The following is a 20510-nucleotide window of genomic DNA, read 5'->3' as shown; positions in this document are numbered from 1 at the left end:
TATGCATAGAAATGCAGGGGGAAAAGCTAGAAGGAAGTACTCCAACTTAGTATACTTGGAGAACAGATTAGGCTGATTTTCTTTTTACTTATCAACCTCTATTTTCTTAACAAAGTACAAACTTGTGTGATAAGGGAAAGTATAGTCACAGCTGACCTGAGGAGCCACTTGGGATTCCTGTCAGGGAGGAGGAGCTGAGGCAGGCTTATGGGAGAGGCCTCCGGAACCCAGGAGGCCCAAGCAGCCCATAGCTGGTAGCCCAGTGCACATAGAGCCTATGAGTTCAGGGCAGGACCCACAGGGTTTCAGCACCGCCCACCTGAAGCCTGGAGCTGGTCCCGAGGGAACTGCACCCACCCTGTGCCTCAGTGATGCTGAATCCAGAATAGGCCCACCTTCTGGCCCAGGCTCACCTTCTTCCCACAACTCCCTCCTCGCTATTGATGGACTGCTTCCCTACCCCCACCCCAGCTGGGTGGTGCCTCCAGTCCTATGTGGAGCACAGAAAGGCCACCAGCAGGGAAGTTAATGATAGGGCCAGACCTCCCCAGGCCCAGCTCTGGGCTGTGAAGACCCCTTTAGGACCACACCTGGGAGACTAAGGTTAAGGAGCAGAACGAGGACACAGTGCTTCCACAGGCAGCTTCCCTCCCCCACTCAGGCCACCCCTTCATAGACACAGTGGACTGGAACTGAAACCCAAGAAGGCTCCTAACACCTCAATCCTGAGGGTCTCCCCTAAAGGGGTCCTCACTCTTAGGGCCTCAGGATGATGGGAAACCTGTAAAATATCAGTGCTGAAAAAGACCTTAAAATCATCTAGCCCAATCCTAGATAGAACGCTGGAATCCTGGTATTGAATCCTTTACATCTGCCTCTCATAGGCCTTGTGGGTCCAAGACCAGAGGACAGCGGCTTCTTCCCACCTTAGTATCCCCAAGAATGTCCGACTGATGGTAAGATCCACTGAGTGATATCTTGGCAGGACCACCACCCACACATCTTGTGCCACTTTCAAGTGCCCAGGGAAGGAAGAACCTCAATGTGTGAGGAAAGACCTCAGCCTTCCCTGAGCCCTCGAGGACCTCGATGTATGGAGGACAGGGACAGTAGATACCTGCCCACCAACAGGGGGTGTGGGCCCTGTGGTTTGGCTTCTGTATTCCAAGTCTAGGTTGAGATCGTGTGCAGAGGACAGTTCTGGGAAAAAGCAAATATCCAACAGTCTATCTGCCTCTCCCGCTCCTAACCTCTGGCCCAACCAACTTCCCTACAGATCCCCTTCGCTCTCCTGAAGGGAGCAAAAGAGAAGTCAGGAAGGAAGAAGATGCAGAACTGTGTTACACAGTGGGGCTGGGATGACCGTAGAACTAGGGATTAGTCGACCAGAAGTGACTTCACATCAGCAAATGTGGATGGCAAGTGGGAGATGCTGGAGCTGAATTCCCTTTCCTCTTCAGGGTCCATGGTACAGCCTCCTCCTTCCACCCCCTAGTTTGTCTCCAGGGTCCTTCTTCCCAGCTCTCCATGCTTACACACCTCCTAATGCTGGCAGTGCCAGCTGGGTGGGGTCCTCAGTGTTGACTGAGTGAACCAGGTGCTGGACACTGGTGACAGAGCACACAGAGGCTGGCAGGGCCACCCAAGCTTGGGGAGGCTTGCGGGGAATTCACGTGTTTTGTTCCGGGACTGTTTCACTGAGTCAATCAATATTTACCAAGTACTTAATGGAGGTGGTAGGAGGAATGAATGCCTGGGCTTCCTGCAGCCCCTTTCAAACAGAGGTGGTGGTAGTGGGAAACATTTCAATTAAGATGCAGAGGTGAGGGAGCCCCAGAATCAGCTCAGGAATATCGGCTTGGGCTCTCTCACCACCCTGAGGACTGACTTGGTGACACACCCACACCAGCTCCTCTCCTGCCACCCTCTCTGGCCCTGTTTGGGAAGGGGTGAAACATCGCAGTGACTTGAGAGCTCTGGCAGGATTTGGAAATGAGAAGTATTCCCTGAACTGCTTTCAATCAGCCCATTCACTCTTTGTAATCGCTCACGTGGCAGGCATCATGAAGCCCACTTAACAGACCAGGAAATGAAGGCTCCAAGACTGACTTAGATCCAACCCAATCACCATTATGAAATAAGTGACAGCTCCTAAGTCCCTTTCAGACTTCGTGGCCTCCTTCCTTCACCAAACCACAATACGAGGAAAACCGGCTACACGTGAACTTAAGAGTGAGTCTACCTCCTTCAGGGGCATTTCTATTGGAAGCCTGCCATCTAGAACTAAAAAGGGAGGAAGCCCTTCTCATTCCACATTCAAGCAAATTTGGGCACGACTGAGCTGGAAGGAGAAAGTTTTTAAGAGAAGGCAGCTGACAAGTCTGGCCCTGGACTCAACAGGACTCAAGAGAAGCCCAGTGGGCTATGTGGCTGCTGAGTGCATGTGCTGTGTGTAGACAGAAGTCTGAAGATCCCACCGTCCTCCAGAGAAGACGAGAAAAGCAGTGTGTGAGCAAATTACCTGGTTTCTCTATTTCCTTAGCTGTAGAACAATCTAATGTATTTGGCTTGGTGTGAGGATTAGGGATTAATGTAAAGCGACCCTCTGCCCCCAGCTAAAGTGAGGAATTAAAGGCTGCAGCCTAAGTTATGTCACAGCTACTATTATATTTTGTTGTGTATAATGCGCACTTTTTATGCCCAAATTTGTGAGGGAAAAACACAATCTAGTTGTGGTGGGCGCAGCTCACTGGCCCATGTGGGAATTGAACTGGCCACCTTGGTGTTATATGCACTGCACTTTAACCACTAAACCAACTGGCCGCCACTATATAAATGTTTTGAATTCTTTTATTTATGCTTATGAGTTAAAAGTATAACTCTAGAAATCAATGATATCTGTATGTAAAATAATGCTCTGGAATACAATAGGTTTTGTTGAACTTTCGATGAACTTGCAACGACAGAGTCCCTGGCCTTCTATGATGTGTAAATACCGTAAATTTGTTACTGGTACATAAATTTCTTGTACCTTGTATCTGTTCTTGTGTTTTGTAATTATTTGTTACATAAAATTTCTTGTACCATGATATTAAAAATAAATGCTAAAATTTCCTTTATAATACAAAACAAGTACCTAAATGTAAATAAATATTTGAAAATGAAAGTTTTCCTGAAAATGTGGGCCAAAAACGTAGGTGTGCATTATACATAGCACATTATACATGGCAAAATAGGGCATATGCTCATTCTTGACTAATAATCTTTTTTCATTGTTCAAAATCTTCATTTATTCAGTTGTTTATCCATTTTTCCCTCCCCTCCCCCTACCCATTCCCCACTCCAAAAATATGAACTCCAAGAAAGCTGTGGTGCCTTCCCTGGCATTTTTCAGAACCTGGCATGTAAATGATGCTCTATTAGTATTTGCTTTATGAAAGAATTAGTCTCTTTCCACATGGATGTGCCTTATCCTGCTTCCTTTGAAAGGCTAAGAAAGATAGGGAGGAAGGAGGTAGGGTACTCTTTTGAGTGTGTGCTCTGTGGCTGTTTCAGATGTCTGTTAGTGAACCTAACGCTCTTTCCTTGGCTCTGGCACAAGACTTCCGCTGGCTGGGGAAGAGGGAGAGGGCTCTGGGAATTGCGGCCCCTGCACACTTGAGCCCCGTGTGCCAACCCCTCCCCCCATGGTCAGGCTTTTCCAGTGAATCTGCCTTCCCAGACACAGGTGAGGGTTTTCAGAGAGCCTATGGCTGTTCCCCAAGCTGAAAACCTCATGGGCACAGTCTTCAAGGGGCTCCCCTTGGCTTCAGGAGCCTCCTAGAAGCAGAGTGTGCTGACTGGGGAGGGCGCTGGGGCCACAGTCCCTTTGCAGGGAGGCCGAGTGCTCTGGCTTGGATACCCAGGAGGTCTTCTGAGTTAGATGGGGCTGGCTTTCCCCACAGAACAAGATGTAGGTCTTCATTGGGACTGGGGGCTCAGGGTGGCTCTGGAGGTGCTGCCAGGAAGAGCTGTTTCCAGAGAGCAGTTGATAATAAAAGTTAGATGAGCTATGGGGATGACCTTCTGATGGCGGGCTGGTTTCCCACCTGAACTGGTCTCCAGGTCTGTCTTAAGGTCCATGATGTTGGGGCTGGCTCTCTGGTCCCTGGGATTTTCTGAGGGCACCATTGCTGCTGCCACAGCCCTGGCCCAGCATTGAGTTGACTAATAATCTTAAAGTCACAAATGGGCATAATGTGATTGGCCCCAATTGTTACACAAGAAAATTGAAATAAGGTCACAACTTTAATAAGGTCAGAGATATCATTCAAATGGACAGAAATATACCAAGAGGCTTAACTGGCTATGAGAAGGGGAAAGGTTTTCTGTTTATAATTACCAGAATTACATGGAATTAATTGTATAATAATCATGAGTGAGTTTGAGCTTAGAAGGGGATGCTATTCTTGTAGAGTGGAGAAGACAGGTGCACTAACCAAACCCTCCTGGGCTCATCAGACGCACGATTTAAGGTCTCCCATTAGGACTCCTCATGACTCTCCTTAGGTAGGTGTCTCCTAGTTACCTGGTGACAAAGGAGCCTGTAGTGGCTGCCTCTGAATAGTGAAAGGGTAAGAGTGGGGAACATTAGGAAGGTGGTTCTTTACCTTACAAAGTAAATTACACAGAATTCTCAGGGGTTGAAAAACAGGCAACCTTCAAGCAGTACTGATGTTCCCTGACATTTGGGGAACGCAAGCAGGTTTGACCTCACATGGGATTTTGGTTTTATTTGATTGGTTTTAATATTACCCTAGACCCAGGAAGGTCAGTTCCTCATTCTTTTTGTCATAAAACCAAAGAGTACCTATGTCTAGAAATACTGTGCTCTAAGCTAAAACTATTGCCCCTCATCCCAGACTCTGAGCTGCAGATTTTCATGCAAATTAGCTTCTGGGCCAGTTAAGTCTTGATAAAGTTGTGTCTTCATAACTCAGTCCCCACTCCCCACCTGGCCAGGAACCAGGAAACCAAAGGACAGATTTCTTCCCCTAACTCAGGCACTCCAGGAAGAAGGGGATTTCCCAGCACCTACCTGAACTTGCTCCACTTGCTGAACTTTGCCCAGCATGAATAGGTCATTCTGGCTACAAGCTCCCCCAAACTATCCCTACTTGTGTTTTTAAGGCACACCAACTCCTCTGTGCAAGGCTCTCTGCTTATAATGAATTATTTAATTATTCTTACTACTTAAAAGAAACTTCTGCAAAGACCAGCCATGCGGCTCCAAGATGCTGAGAAGGTGGGGATGAGGGCAGAGCCCAGATAATATCAGGGATTCTGATCGTTGGGGTCGCACTTGATCATGACTTTCAACCCCAGCCCGTTTTTGGATGTTTCAAAGGCCTCCAGAGCTTTCTCCAGAGGAAACCTATGGGTCACTAAGGACTTTACATTCACAGACTTGGACTCAAGCATTGAAATCGCCACTGGCCACCTGTAAAAGATCACAAGCATTACATTCAACCTTCAGGAGGAAAGAGCCAGGCCCCCCAAACTACCAAGTACAACATCAGCTTGGCCATATTTATTTATAGCACTGTGGTTCTGCAAGGTCAATTCTACAGACCAACAATGGTGGAAATGATCTTACAATTTGTTCCCAAATTCTCCCTGGCCCCTCTGCAATGTCTGCCATGAAGCCTAGAATTCCCTTGGCATGAAGGCATAGAACATATGGAAGCTACTGAAAGGCAGATAAGCCTCAGGGAGTCAGCCCAGGATAATCCAATCACACCCCTTAGCAGCTCAGCAGTTTACTAGAAAACAGGTACTCTGCTGAAGGAATGGTTTAACTCTGAAGGTGGGCATGAGACACTGGTGGGGAAGGTGATACTGGACAGACGTCCCCAGCAGGAGAGGGGGTGGAGTCATAGAATATGGGGTGGGGTGAATTAAGACCCTCTCACTTCGCAGGGTGTGCCCAGGGGCTCTGGAGTGGGAACTAAGGGACTTGAGTTCTTGCTGTTGTCCTTCTCTCCTTCTTCACTTTAAAGAGGAAAATGGAGATCTGGCCACTTCAGTAAATGTAAAAGAAAGGGCCTGGGTGATGAGTGGTAGACACCCAAAAAGAGCATACTTCAAAATCTTCTTCCTTCCCTCCCTCTTTCCTCCCTCCCCCTGCCATCTTTGCCTTCCTGTTCTTTAACCTGGAGTAAATCCTCTCTTTGGAACCATATCATATCATATCATATCATATCATATCATATCATATCATATCATATCATATCATACCATATCACTGTCTGTGTGGCCAGGGAATGCGCCTTATAAATAAATAGGCAGAGACTCTTGGTCCCAGAGGCCTGCCCGTCTTGCTAGCCGCTCACCACCCCACTCACCCACAACAAACTCACGTGTTGCAGTATCGAAACACGCCCTTGATATCCACTTCTCGGATGGCTGCATGCACTAGGGGTACATTAGTCATCTCAGAACCCAGTCCCACAAGCACCAGGGTCCCACCAGAACAAGTGGCCTGAGGAGGAAGTAAAAACAAGAAAACCAGGAAGATAAGAAAATGCAGACTTCCTACTCAAAACAACACTGTCATCACACAATTATCTTCTGATTCCATCAGGTGAGTATCCAAAACTTCCAGGGAACATGATTCTTTCTATACTGCTGAACTCTTCCACACGGCGACCAAACACGAGAGCAGCAAAGTAAACATTATCTTCTTTAAAGATCCTGAAATAATATACTTCACCAGTGTATTATTGGAGGACCAGGCACAGAGGGAGCATCTTCCACTGTTCACAAAATCCTAGGAAATAGCCAAGGTTCTCCAGACCTGTGAGAATCTCCCCTACAAACAACGCTGATCTTCAGAGGTCCCCCGAGCATCTTTCAAAGCTTTACTAATTCAGTACCAGGTGCTGGTTTCATCCACTTCCTCGTCTCAGCACCCGTTCCTCCTCCAGAGTGCCCACCCCACAAGACAGGATTTTTGTCAAACCTCTAAGGAGCCACCCTCTTGGTAGAAAACTAAGCATTATACAAATGGAGAGGGCTATTGGAATTTTGTGGTTTAAAAATTGCCTTATACATGCAAGCTGGCATTTAGAAATATGTTTGTTCCAGAGACATTCATCCTGACTGATACTATCGGTCACAACGGATTTTGTCTTCCTTGAACATCTATCTGCCTTATCAGTTTCTTCCTTGGAGGAGGCCAGAGAGTGAAGTTTCCCTTGACAACCTCCACATAACTCCTCCTGAGTGTTGTGCCTGCTCCAGAGATTTTTGGAGATCATTGTGCTTGATGTTATGAGAGAAAGAAAAATGGACAATTCATTCCAGACTCTGAGGGGAAGGACATACCACTGAGAGAGGCCTGCAGCATGGGGGTGATGCTGGTATTTGTACTTTTCAGCTATGGGACCCTGGATGGTGCCTCTCAGCCAGCTTCCTCCCGTGTAACAGGATGATGCCCCAGCAGCAGGGCTGTTGGGGGTACCAATCACAGTGCTTGGCATAAGGAGGCTCATTGTTTGGCATGTTTTTTTTTTATTATTATTGAAGAGCAGTCATTTACAAACCACCTGTGACATATGAACACTGTCGGTAAGGGGGAGGTATCTCAACTGGAAAATGTAGCTGTCCCCACTGGGTAAGTGGAGGAGAGAGGTCAAAGGTATGGGTGAGCCATAGAAAACACTCGACTTGAGAAATTTTCTAGGAACAATGTTTCCCATCAGCATTTCCTCTCCATCTGGTAAAAAGGAGGAATGTTGGGCCGGCCCGGTGGCTCAGACGGTTGGAGCTCCATGCTCCTAACTCCGAAGGCTGGCAGTTCGATTCCCACATGGGCCAGCATGGGCCAGTGGGCTCTCAACCACAAGGTTGCCGGTTCAATTCCTCGAGTCCCGCAAGGGATGGGGGGGCTCCACCCCCTGCAACTAAGATTGAACACGGCACCTTGAGCTGAGCTGCCTTCCTGATGGCTCAGTTGGTTGGAGTGCAGGCTCTCAACCACAAGGTTGCCAGTTCGATTCCTCGACTCCCGCAAGGGATGGTGCGCTGCACCCCCTGCAACTAGCAACGGCCACTGTACCTGGAGCTGAGCTGCGCCCTCCACAACTAAGACTGAAAGGACAACTTGAAGCTGAATGGCGCCCTCCACAACTAAGATTGAAAGGACAACAACTTGACTTGGAAAAAAAAGTCCTGGAAGTACACATTGTTCCCCAATAAAGTCCTGTTCCCCTTCCCCAATTAAAAAAAAAAAAAATGTTAAAAAAAAAAGAAAAAGGAGGAACATAGTCAAATTGGCCGTACCAAGCTGACAGGAGGCCAGCAGTTTGGTGACCATAGGCAAAGGAATGCCCGGACTACCTGACCATTGTTTTGTGGGTGTGACCTCTGCACCAAGGAGATGACATCGATTCTACCCTAAGCATTTGCCACTTCTCTTCATCAACATTATCTAGTCACAATCTGACAGGAAAGTGACTCTCAGGTATGTCCATAAGGTGACTTAACCTAACCTGCCTGCTAGAGGGGTGGCCTGTAGCATTCTACAGCACCTGTCATGCATGATGGCTCCACTCCCCACTCAGGAGAGGCCCTTGGATCACATTGACCTCCACGTCCACCTCAGGTAGCCTGGCCTCCACTGTCAACAGTTGGAGATGCCAGCTGTTCCCAGATGCTCTCCAGGCAGGAGAGAAGAGGAAGGAAAGCCTCACATTGTGAGTCATATCTTTTAGTGCCTCTCTGTGGAGTGGGGGGTCACTGACCTGTCAACAACTTAAAGACAGTAGATACACTTTACTCACTGTCATAGCCCTTGAGGTACCCAGCACAAAGCTGGACACAACATGTGCCAAAGGTATGTCATGGGCCGACTGACTACACGTAGACCCATTGCCCTCTGAGTTTTGGTTTCTCTTTGCCCCAAGGTGAAGGTGCCACCTGCTTCTCCCTCCTCCTGCTGCCTCATCTGCCCTTGATGACATGACATGACATCTTGGTAGGAGGGCAGGGCAGCTCTGTTAGGGTGCCAGGCCCAAGGGCTGTGCCACACAGCTCTATGGGTCAGTTTTCCTCAGAATTTCTTGCATGGTGCAAAATGCCCCTGTACATGATCCAGTTGTGACTCAGAAGGAAGAAGGAAGCCCAAACTGCTATGGGGAAGCTGTTTGGAAGGCAGGGAAGGAGTGTCCAGTGGTGGCAGTTGTCACCATGGCTCTCCCCAGCCCTGCCCCTCCACCCTAGCATAGTTGCTCACTGGCTCCTTGTCCCTCCCTTCCCTTCCTCTCCTAAGCAATGGACAGAGTAGGAAAAATGCAGGCATTGGAGCAGTGTGTTCAAGGCAAGTCACTGGGCCTCTCACACCAAAATGTGGAAAATGACTAATTTCATGGCTATGGCGCAGATCAGTCATCATATTTATAAAGCATCCAAAAAAGACCTAGCACACAGTGGGGTTTGGAACCTAGAAGGTATTTTCTCCCCTCTTTTCCTCATACTCTGATCTGTCCATGCCAATCCCCTTCCCCACACCCCTGCCAACTTCTCATAAATTACTAGTGGGTCCCTGAGGGGCGAATCAGATTATTTGGCAGCTCATCTTTTCCTAATTTTGGGAGAGGACAGCAGTAGTCAACTGTGACCCTGAAAATCACCACACCTTGTGACTGACTGTCACTTTATATAAATGACTCAAACACCACAGTTTTCCTTATTAAAACAAGATAGGGATTTCCCATACTTAAACTGGAACATGGTTCCCTGTTCCTCCTATTGATCGCTTCATTAAGAGCACAACTTGTATGATCATAGATATTGATCACGACAACAGTCCCATCCTAAAGATGTGGATCATTTAACATCTTTCAAGGCTCACGTATGAGTACCATGTTTCCCCGAAAATAAGACCTAGCCGGACCATCAGCAATAATGCGCCTTTTGGAGCAAAAATTAATATAAGACCCAGTCTTATTTTACTATAAGACCCGGTTTAATATAATATAATATAATATAATATAATATAATATAATATAATATAATATAATATAATATAATATAATATAATACAATACAATACAACATAATACCCACTCATATTTTAAGACCGGTCTTAGACCCGGTCTTATATTAATTTTTGCTCCAAAAGACACATTAAAACTGATTGTCCGGCTAGGTCTTATTTTCGGCGAATCATGGTAGGACCCCTGACTTCTACTCAGTTCACTACCCTGCACCAGTTCCCCAGAGCTGCCCTCATCTCACTCACATAGATGCCTGCCTGGATGGCGGTCTCTGCCCCTGTGCACTCGATCGTGACTCCTGGCTTGCATCCCAGGAGGCTTTCTACTTTATTGGCGATTTCCTGAGGACTCTGCTTGGAGATCTGGAGGACGAAATCAGCCCCGGCTTCCTTCGCTTTAGACAGCCGAGAAGCAGACAGATCTAAAGTTGAAACAAAGTTTCTTTCAAACTGAAAAACTGGATGGCGGATTAGGGAGAACATAAAAATGGCGGCGCGGGTTCTGATGGCAATGGAGGTCTGGTGTGGTGGGTGGTGTCGCTGAGCCCAACACACATGCTCTCTACACCATCACACGCTCCCCGTACACACCACACATCTACACACGTGCACACTTTCTCAAAGTTATCTTCTCTTCACACACATATACGCTTTCACAGATACCTACTATACACACTCTCTGATACCGTCTCCTCACATGAAACACATATACTCTTCTACATTCCCTCTCCACCATACATCCATGCACACCCACATACCACACACCTCTACACAAACATCCTCTTATAAACATATCGTTCATCCCACTAGCTGCATAGCACACACACACACACACACACACAGCCTCGTTGGCTCCTGGGCTTGGACCAAGGGCTGAGCCTCCTCTTGGGACCAAGTAGGCAGTATGGGCATCTCAGGTCCACACATAAAGAGCCAGATCCTCCTCTTCACAGCAGCCACCCTCTCCCAGCAGCTTCAAGAGACTCCTCCTGAGCCCTGACTTGGTCATCCCCTGGGTGGGCTTTTCAACCTTGGAGCCAGGAGAAAAGCGGAGGAGCCCCTTCTAGAAACCTGGGACCCCAGGGAGGGAATAGGTTTCATGCCCCTGCCCCAAACTAACTATAGGCCCAACTGTTTCCCCCTCAAGGAGATTTAAAAAGAAGAAAATCTTACCAGTCACCACCACTTGAGCTGCGCCCATTGCCTTGGCCACAAGCAAATTGACCAGTCCAATTGGCCCTAAATAAAGCAGGAAATAGGAGACACTTTTTTGAAATATGAAACATCAGCTCTCCCCCTTGTCCAGGCCACAAACAGGAATCATGTTTTTGTGCACCTCTAGCATCTATCTCGGTGCCTGCCACATACTGAGACATTAACAATTGTTTGTTGAATACATGAGAATTACTCTCTACATGAAATGTGCTCCTTGTGCTAGGTTCTATTTGATTCTCTCCTAAAACAGAATCAGAAAATATCCACTTACTCTTAGGGTAATATCACTGCTTAGGGATGATATCAATGAACCAGAGGGCTAACGGAAACATTTGTTCAGAGAAGTCTCTGAAAATCTGGATACATTTTCCTGTTCTCTTTGACCCCTATCTTCTTAGAACCTATCATACCTCCCCAAGTAGAGACAGATCATTTTTAGGTACTCGCTGAGGATCACCCTGGAGGGTGTCCTTAAGTGAGCTGGCTCCTTGGGTTAAGGCAGCTGTTCAGGCAGCTCCAGGGTGTTCAGGAGACTAAGACTCAGCCCTAAGACAACCTGCTTCACCAGATTCCGCATGCTAGATGACATGATGATTTTAATCATCAAAACCAGACCCACAAAATAAGGTTATACAGAATATCTTTGGGGATTTGCTTTTTGGACTCCTCCCTTGAAAATAATTTTGTGAGTTCCCACAGAAAGCAAAACACTGGAAAATACCTGAAATGACCAACAAACAGATGATCAAACTACAATGGGACACTGCACAGCTATTAAAAATTATGTCACAAATCTTTTGTTCACTGACATGAAAAAATGTATACAATGTGTTGTTTAAAAAAAAGAGTAGGTTTAAAAAAATTAAGCATATTCAGTATGATCTCATTAAAAAAAAAAAAAAAAAGAAACTAAGAGTCTATACCAAAATGTTAACAGTGATTCTCTCAGGCTGATGGGGCTATGGTTAAATCTGTGTGTGTGCACATTTGATGTATATGACATCTTTTTTTTTCCTATGGCAAAAGATATTACTTACGCAGATAGTTAAAAAATCTGTCACCTGTGCAACAATATGGATGGTCCTAGAGAACATTATGCTACGTAAAATAAGTCAGATGTAGAACGACAAATACCATATGATCTCACTTATACGTGGAACCTAAGGAACAGAATAAATGACTAAACTAAACAGAAATAGTCTCAGAGATATAGAGGAAAAACTGATGGGACGAAGGTGGGGGTGAGGGAGATGGTGAGGGGATTAGAAAACACACATTGGTAGCCACAGTATTGACTTGGGGATACGAAAGGCAGTCTGGGGAATATGATCAATAATGTAAAGATTTTGTGGGGTGTCAGATGGGCACTTGTCTTATTAAGGATACCACTTCATAGACAGTGTAGATGCCTGACCACTGTGCTGTACACCTGAAGCTGAAGCTGAATAATATTGAATGTCAACTATAATTTAATATATATATATATATAGTCACGGGATATGGAGCACAGCATAGGGAATAGAGTCAATGGAACTGTAACAGCTATATACGATGTCAGAGGGGTAATAGATTGGGGGAGGAGGGTTATCACTTTGTGAAGGGTGTAAATGTCTGTTGTCACACAGCAGCATGCCTGTCTGTCCCCTTGTACCTACTCTTAAAAAGAAAGAAGAGTCTGTGAGACTATTCCTTTCAGGGACATTGTTTTACCTTTATGTCATCTCTCTGTTTGGCCCCAAAGGATGGCTGGCTAGCCAAGGACGGATAAGATTCCTGAAGAAAGGAACAACCTAAGACAGGCACAGTCGTGTGGGGACCACCAGTAGAATTCACGGGGTTGATAGAGGTGGGCATAGACCCCCACCTTCCCCCATCTAAGGAGAGGTTCTGCCTGGACTCCCACAACCATCCATGATTCTTAAAAATTGGCCATTAGTAGTAACAGACTTACAAGATTGTTTTTATACTATTCCCTTGCATCCTCAAGACTGCCCTAGATTTGCATTTTCAGTACCTTCTATAAATAATTAAGAACCTATCAAAAGATATCAATGGAAAGTTCTTCCACAGGAAATGCTTAATAGTCCCATAATTTGTCAATTTTTTGTAGCTAGAGCTGTTTTGCCAGTTAGAGTAATATTTCCAGACTGTTATATCATTCATTATATGGATGACATTCTCTGTGCTGCATCTTCTACAGAGATTTCAGCTAATTGTTTTAAGTTACTCCAGGAATAGCTCGAGTCAACAGGTCTCTGTATAGCTCCTGATAAGATTCAAACTACAACTCCTATAAAATATCTCGGAGCTATAATGGATAGACAGACCATCTGGCCTCAAAAGGTACAAATTAGGAGAGATCAAATCTCCACATTAAATGATTTACAAAAATTATTAGGAGATATTAATTGGCTACGTCCTACTTTGGGTATTCCTACTTATGCGCTTAGTAACCTATTTGGTCTTTTGCGGGGCCCCCCTCAACTAGACAACCCCCGCACTCTAACCCCTCAGGCCAACAAAGAGTTAGAATTAGTTGAAAAAAAATTCAGGATGCTCAAATTCAGCACATAGATCCATCTCAACCTTTACAAATTTTGATTTTCCCCACTCCACATTCACCTACAGTGGTCATTATTCAACAAAATGACCTGGTAGAGTGGCTGTTTCTGCCTAACAATTTTGTTAAGTCACTCCCAAGTTATGTAGAATTAATTTCAGAACTCATTACGAGCTCGCACCAGAGTGCTTCATTTAAATGGACAGGAACCAAGTAAAATAGTAGTTCCTTTTAAAAAACAACAAATAACACATTTAAATATTCATTCTGAATCTTGGCAAACTGCGATTTGTGAATTTTTTAGAGTAATTGATAATCATTATCCAAAAAACAAATTATTTCAGTTTCTTTTAAAAACCAAATGGATTTTACCTAAAAAGGTCAGATAAACCCCTGTTCCGCAGGGTATCATGGTCTTCACTGATGGGTCTAGTAATGGTAAGGCAATAATTGTCAGTGAAATGGGTCAACAGATCATACAAACTAATTGTACCTCTGCACAAAGAGCAGAGCTAGTAGCTGTTCTAACTGCTTTAAAAAATTTTCTTGAGTCTTTAAATATTGTCTCTGATTCTGCTTATGCTGTACATACAGTACAAAACATTGAGACGGCGTCTCTATCTTATAATTCAAACCTGTCTCTCCAACTTCTTTTTAATCAACTCCAACAAGTTGTAAAAAACCGTCAACATCCATTTTTTATTACTTATATTCTTGCTCATACCCCTTTACCAGGATCATTGACGCGTGGCAATGCTATTGCTGATTTATTAGTAAAAAGTGCCCTAATTACCGAGGCAACCCATTTCCATTCTTTAACTCATATAAATGCTGGTGGCCTCTGGGCTCACTTTCCTATTACTCATAAACAGGCTCGACAGATTGTTCAAACTTGTCCAACTTGTCAAATTCTTAATGCCCCACAAGAGTGTCATGAAGGGGTTAATCCCCGGGGTTTAGTCCCCAATGCTATCTGGCAAATGGATGTGACACATGTCCCCTCTTTTGGACGTTTGTCCTTTGTCCATGTTACTGTGGATACTGCCTCTGGCTTTCTTACTGCTACAGCGCAGACAGGTGAGACTGCCGTACACTCCTGCCACCATTTACTTGTCTGTTTTTCAATCATGGGGCTCCCTCAAGCAATCAAAACAATGGCCCTGCTTATATCAACACAAAGTTTACAAAATTCTGTGAACTGTGAAAAATTAATCACACCACAGGAATGCCTTATAACCCACAAGGCCAAGCTATTGCTGAATGTGCTAATTATACTTTGAAAAAGCAGCTTCAAAAACAAAAAGGGGGAGACAGCAAGGATCCTCCGCAAGTTCAACTAGTTAAAGCCATGTTTACTTTAAATTTTTTGAATTCTTCTGGCTCTAGCACAGAACCGCACCTTGGGCGCACAGCTGCAGAAAGACATTTTAACAATCTCCATAGTCCTAAAGCTTTGGAGAATGTGCCCATTTGGTGGAAAGATATTCAAACTAATCAATGGCAGTTAGGAAACTTGTTAACATGGGGACGAGGTTATGCTTGTGTTTCTCCAGGACCAGAAGAACATCCTTTGTGGGTGCCCAGTTGGTGTATCAAACCATATCATGAACAACGCACTGAAGACCAGCCTGATAATCAACCGTGGAAAGAACCAACAACAGAGGACAAGTATAGATGGCTGCAACCACTTACAAGATCTGAATATTGAGGCTCTGTGGGTGTGGGAAGGTTCCCCCACAGTCCATATTATTCTTCAACTTTTTCATCAGATTTTACATAGAACCTAAAGATTTATTGGACTCTTATTTGCTGCTATTGTGGGAATAATTGCTATAACTACGGTCGCTGCCATTTCTGGAGTAGCTCTACACCAAATGGTACTGACCACTGAATTTGTACAAAAATGACATGAAAATGCTAATAAATCTTGGAATCAACAAGATAGATCCGGAAATTAATGTTAAATTAGCTGATTTAGAAACTACTGTTATATTTCTTGGTGATCAATTGGAAAATCTCCATACTATGGTTACTTTAAAATGTGATTGGAATGTGTCTACCTATTGTGTAACCCCTTTCTCTTATAATCAAACTCATACCCCGTGGTCTGAGGTACGAGCTCATCTCCTGGGACACACACCTAATCTAACTGTGGACATTTTACAACTGCAACAAGAAGTTGATCAGCTGTCTAACGCCAAGCTTCAACTCCTCCCTGGAGAGGAGGCACTTTCTTCGGCTGCAGAAGGACTCTCTACTTTGTACCCTGTCAATTGGGGAAAGACTTTGACAGGAGCGTTTGCTGGTGCTATTGTTATTCTGTTTATTGCTCTATGTTTATTTTGTTTAGTCCTCAGAAGTGGACAAAAAGCCCTCTGAAGGGCAATGAATGAAGAATCTGCAAGGTCTGTGTTTCTCACATTTCAAAAACAAAAAGGGGGAGATGTTGTCACGCAGCAGCTTAACCGTCTGTCCCCTCCTGCCTACCCTTAAATAAAGAAGAGTCTGTGAGACTATTCCTTTCAGGGACATTGCTTCACCTTTATGCCATCTCCCTGTTTGGCCCCAAAGGATGGCTGGCTAGCCAAGGACGGGTAAAATTCCTGAAGAAAGAAACAACCTAAGACAGGCACAGTCGTGTGGGGACCACCAGGAGAATTCACGGGGTTGATAGAGGTGGGCACAGCCCCCACCTTCCCCCGTCTAAGGAGAGCTTCTGCCTCTGTGCTGTATTCCTTCCCACAACCTGCTTGGGAAGTGATAACATCAGTTCTCCATCTGAGTACGTTTTCAACATAAAGGTTTTGTCTCCTGGGGAGGTACAAACAATAATTATTTACAAATCATGGGACTTTTGACAGGCAAGGGTGATTGGTTTGAACCAGTTTTCTGGTATCGCGTATGAGACTCACAGACGTAGTAAAAACAATGCTACTTCCTTGTATGTGCATCAATAAAAGCCACAAGGTGGCCCGATTTGGGGCTCTCAGTCCTTCGAGGTTGTGAGACCCTTGGCCCCTATTTCAAAACTTTCTTGATTTCTGTTTCTTTCTTAACCCTTCACCGCCCCTTCTCGTTCTCATTGCCCGTGTTGCGCTGGATGCGACAAATGTCTAACTATTACATTGTTTTGTACACCTGAATCTAATTTAAAAAAAATCTGTCACCTGAAACCAACAGTCTGCTGGCTCATTGAGGCAAGTCTGTTCTATACCCGTCACCCCACTTAGGAAGCCCTGCGGTCACTTATCTGGCCCTGCCAAAGAAAATCAGTCACAAAAGTGTGTGAGGATTAACTCAAAATGGATTAAAGACCTGAAACCATAAAACCCTAGAAGAAAACATAGGTGGTGAACTCCTTGATATTGTCCTGGTGATGATTTTCTTGGATTTGACACCAAAAGCAAAGGCAATAAAAGCAGAACTAAACAAGTGGGAAAACATCAAACTAAAAAGCTTCTGATCAGCAAAGGAAACCATCAACAAAATGAAAAAGGTAACCTACTAAATAGGAGAAAATATTTGCAAATCATGTATTTGTTAAGGGATTAATATCCAAAATATATTTAAAAACTCATATAATTCAATAGCAAAAACACAAACAATTCCAATAAAAAATGGGCAGAGGATCAGAATAGACATTTTTCCAAAGTCACACAGATGGCCAACAGGTACATGAAAAGGTGCTCAACACCACTCATCAGGGAAATGCAAATCAAAACCACAATGAGATCACCGCAGACCTCTTAAAATGGCTGTTATTAAAAATGCAAGCAATAACAAGTGCTGGTGAAGATGTGGAGAAAAGGGAATCCATGTACACTGTTGGTAGGAATACAAATTGATGCAGTCATTATGGAAAAAGTATGGAGTTTCCTCAGAATATTGAAAACAGAACTACCATATAATCCAGCATTTCTACTTCGGGATATTGATCCAAAGATAATGAAAACATTAATTCAAAGATATGTGTACCCTCATGTTCATTGCAGCATTATTTACAATAGTTAACACATGGAAACAACTTAAGGGTTCACTGATGGCTAAATGGATGAAGAAAATGAGGTATGTAATATATACAATGGAATATTACTCAGCCACAAAAAAAAGAAGAAAATCTTGCCATTTGTGACAACACAGATGGACCTTGAGGGCATTATGCTAAGTGAAATAAATCAAACAGAGAAAGGTAAATGTCACGTCGAAATACTTGTATATGGAATCTAAAACAAAACAAAACAAAAAGCCCAAGCTCATAGATACAGAGAACAGGTTGGTTACCAGAGGCAGAGGGTAGGAGGTGGGTGAAATGGGTAAAGGGGGTCAAAAGGCACAAACTTTCAGTTATAAAATGATTAATGTACAGCATGGTGACTATAGTTAATAATATTGTGCTGCATATTTGAAAGTTGCTAAGAGAATAGATCTTAAAAGTTCTCATCACAAGAAAAAAATTTTGTAACTAAGTATAGTGATGGATGTTAACTAAACTACTGTGATGGTCATTTTGCAATACAGTTGACCTTTGAGCAACGTGGGTTTGAACTCTGTAGGTCCACTCATAAGTAGATTTTATTCAATAAATATCATAAATTAATTTTCTCTTATGATTTTCTTAATAACATTTTCTTTTCGCTAGCTTACTTTATTGTAAGAATACAGTATATGATACATAACATATAAAATATGTGTTAATCAACTGTTTGTGTTATTGGTAAGGCTTCTGGTCAACAGAAGGCCATTAGCTAAGTTTTGGGAGAGTCAAAAGTTATACCCAGATTTTTGATTGCGCAGGGTGTTGGCACCCCAGGGTTGTACAAGGATTAACTAATTGTACATACAAATATCAAATAATTATGTTGTGCACCTGAAACCAATGTTATATGTCAATTATACCTAAAAAAAAAAAAAAAAAAAAAAAAAAAAAGGTGTCTGAGGATCACCAGATCACACCCACAAGGAGTACGAGCACGCTGTCTGAGTCACCAGAAGTTAGAGGCCTAAATGCTTCAGTCTGAGGCAGCCAGGGTTTGTTCAGGCGGCGGAAAGCAGTTAGCTTTGAGCCCAATGCAGAATGCTGACTCATGGTGGCCTGCACTCCACTCCTTCCACTGGCCGTGTGCACGGCCCACCTCACTTCTGGATAGACCAGAAGACTACTTCTCCAGTATGATTTGAAAGTTCCAAAAGTTGCTCCTCTCTTTGCTATCAAAAATATTTCCCTAGTTTCCTGTCAAAGGTTGAAAAAATAATCCCAAATTGCATTCTTTAAATGAATAAAAGGAAATAACAGCAGTTACTATCATGTCTGCAGATATTAGTTTATTTAGCAAAGTGCTGGTCACTGAGGAAATGAGACATTGTAATCCTCTCCTACCCAGAAAGATCCTAGGACCAATTTCAGCCTTAAAGGGGGAATGAGGTGGGCAGAGGGGTCCCCACATTCCTTTTTATGAATTCATAGCCCGGGTGCCACCTGTTTCTTACCAGCTCCACACACAAACACCTTGCTCCCCAGGGTGATTCCAGCTCGCCGGCAGGCATGGATCCCGACAGACAGTGGCTCAACCAGGGCCCCTTCCTCAAAGGTGACATTGTCAGGAAGCCTGGGGAGTCATTCAACACACTCAGTTAGTCCCTCTGGGTTAATAACAATAGTTAATATTTATTGAGCACTTATTTATGTGCCAGGCAATGCACCAAGCTAAATTTACATATATTCACTCATGTAAATCTTCAGAATAGTTCTGTAGTAGGTACTATTATACCTGTTTTGCAAATGAGGAAACCGAGGTTGGAGCATTAAATTACTTGTTCCAAAGTTTCTAAACTAGTGAGAGGCTCAAAGCGTTTTTATTGGAAAACAGACATGTCTGATTTAGAACCCATGACACACTGTTCCCCTCTGAAGATGGTTTTCTTTGGAGAAATCACTTCAATGAATACCAATACGTTATGTTTTCTTTAATATGCTATCCAAGATCAAGTATGGTGTGGCTGTCACTAATAAATGAAAAATTCATTTAACAAGAGGTTAACATAGTCACATTCCAGTATCTCATGTGTTTGATAGCCTTTCTGATTTTACTTTAGCAAACAATCCCAACTACTATGTAGCAGCTTTGCAAAAAAGTGATTTGTAAGCTAGCGCTGTTCATTTGTCACCCCTCACCCCCTGACCCCCTCCACAACACATTCCAGAAGAACTACATCTGATGGCAGCAGCTAACTGGCTGTCCCAAGACTGGTTAGGATGAGAAAAGGACCTGTCTCCCACAGCTGATTAAATGCTGTCACTTTCACCACTGGGTTCTTGGTTTTCACTTCCAAGTCCACTGGCACCTTGATCCTATTAATAATCCTACTGATGATGACAGCAAACATTTGAATGAGGCTTTACAGATTAGAGAGCTTTCTCATCCATTATCATTTAATCCTCACCATGACCTTGTCAGGTGGGAAGAGCAGGCTTTATTTTTACCTTTATTCTACAGAAGAAACTGAAGCTCGATGACATTAAGAGACTTGCCCAAGGTCATAAGGCTAGTGAGTGGAAAAGCAAGGCTTGCACCCAGGTCTTGAGTCCACATCCTCTGCCTGCCCCTATCAGCTGCCTCTTGGTACAAGCAGCTCTGTAATTAATATCTAATTTCTGTTAGTTCCTAACTGTCTAGTATCTATTCAGTGCCCCCAAAACCT

The 20510-nt window shown here is 44.0% G+C and overlaps 1 protein-coding gene and 1 pseudogene across 3 annotated transcripts in view; both read right to left on the bottom strand.

Moving 5' to 3' along the window:
- Positions 1-2832: 2832 nt before the first annotated feature.
- On the bottom strand, positions 2833-4170 carry LOC148758662 (steroid receptor-associated and regulated protein pseudogene; annotated as a pseudogene).
- A 98-nt stretch (positions 4171-4268) lies between these two features.
- SORD (sorbitol dehydrogenase) overlaps positions 4269-20510 on the bottom strand; it is a 41476-nt gene continuing 25234 nt past the window's right edge. For all 3 annotated transcript variants that reach the window (XM_019725308.3, XM_019725309.3, XM_074327811.2), the window contains 5 exons: positions 19299-19417; positions 11210-11275; positions 10283-10458; positions 6399-6520; positions 4269-5479 (listed from right to left, as the gene is read on the bottom strand). In XM_019725308.3, the coding sequence (XP_019580867.1) occupies positions 5314-5479; positions 6399-6520; positions 10283-10458; positions 11210-11275; positions 19299-19417 (649 nt within the window). In that variant the 3' untranslated portion in view covers positions 4269-5313. The remainder of the gene's footprint in view (positions 5480-6398; positions 6521-10282; positions 10459-11209; positions 11276-19298; positions 19418-20510) is intronic.

Source organism: Rhinolophus sinicus, chromosome 3, assembly GCF_057876585.1.
Source record: "Rhinolophus sinicus isolate RSI-liver-muscle chromosome 3, RSI-T2T, whole genome shotgun sequence".
Taxonomy (NCBI): domain Eukaryota; kingdom Metazoa; phylum Chordata; class Mammalia; order Chiroptera; family Rhinolophidae; genus Rhinolophus; species Rhinolophus sinicus.
The sequence above is the reverse complement of the archived record's forward strand: the minus strand, read 5'-3'. Positions and strand labels throughout refer to the sequence as shown.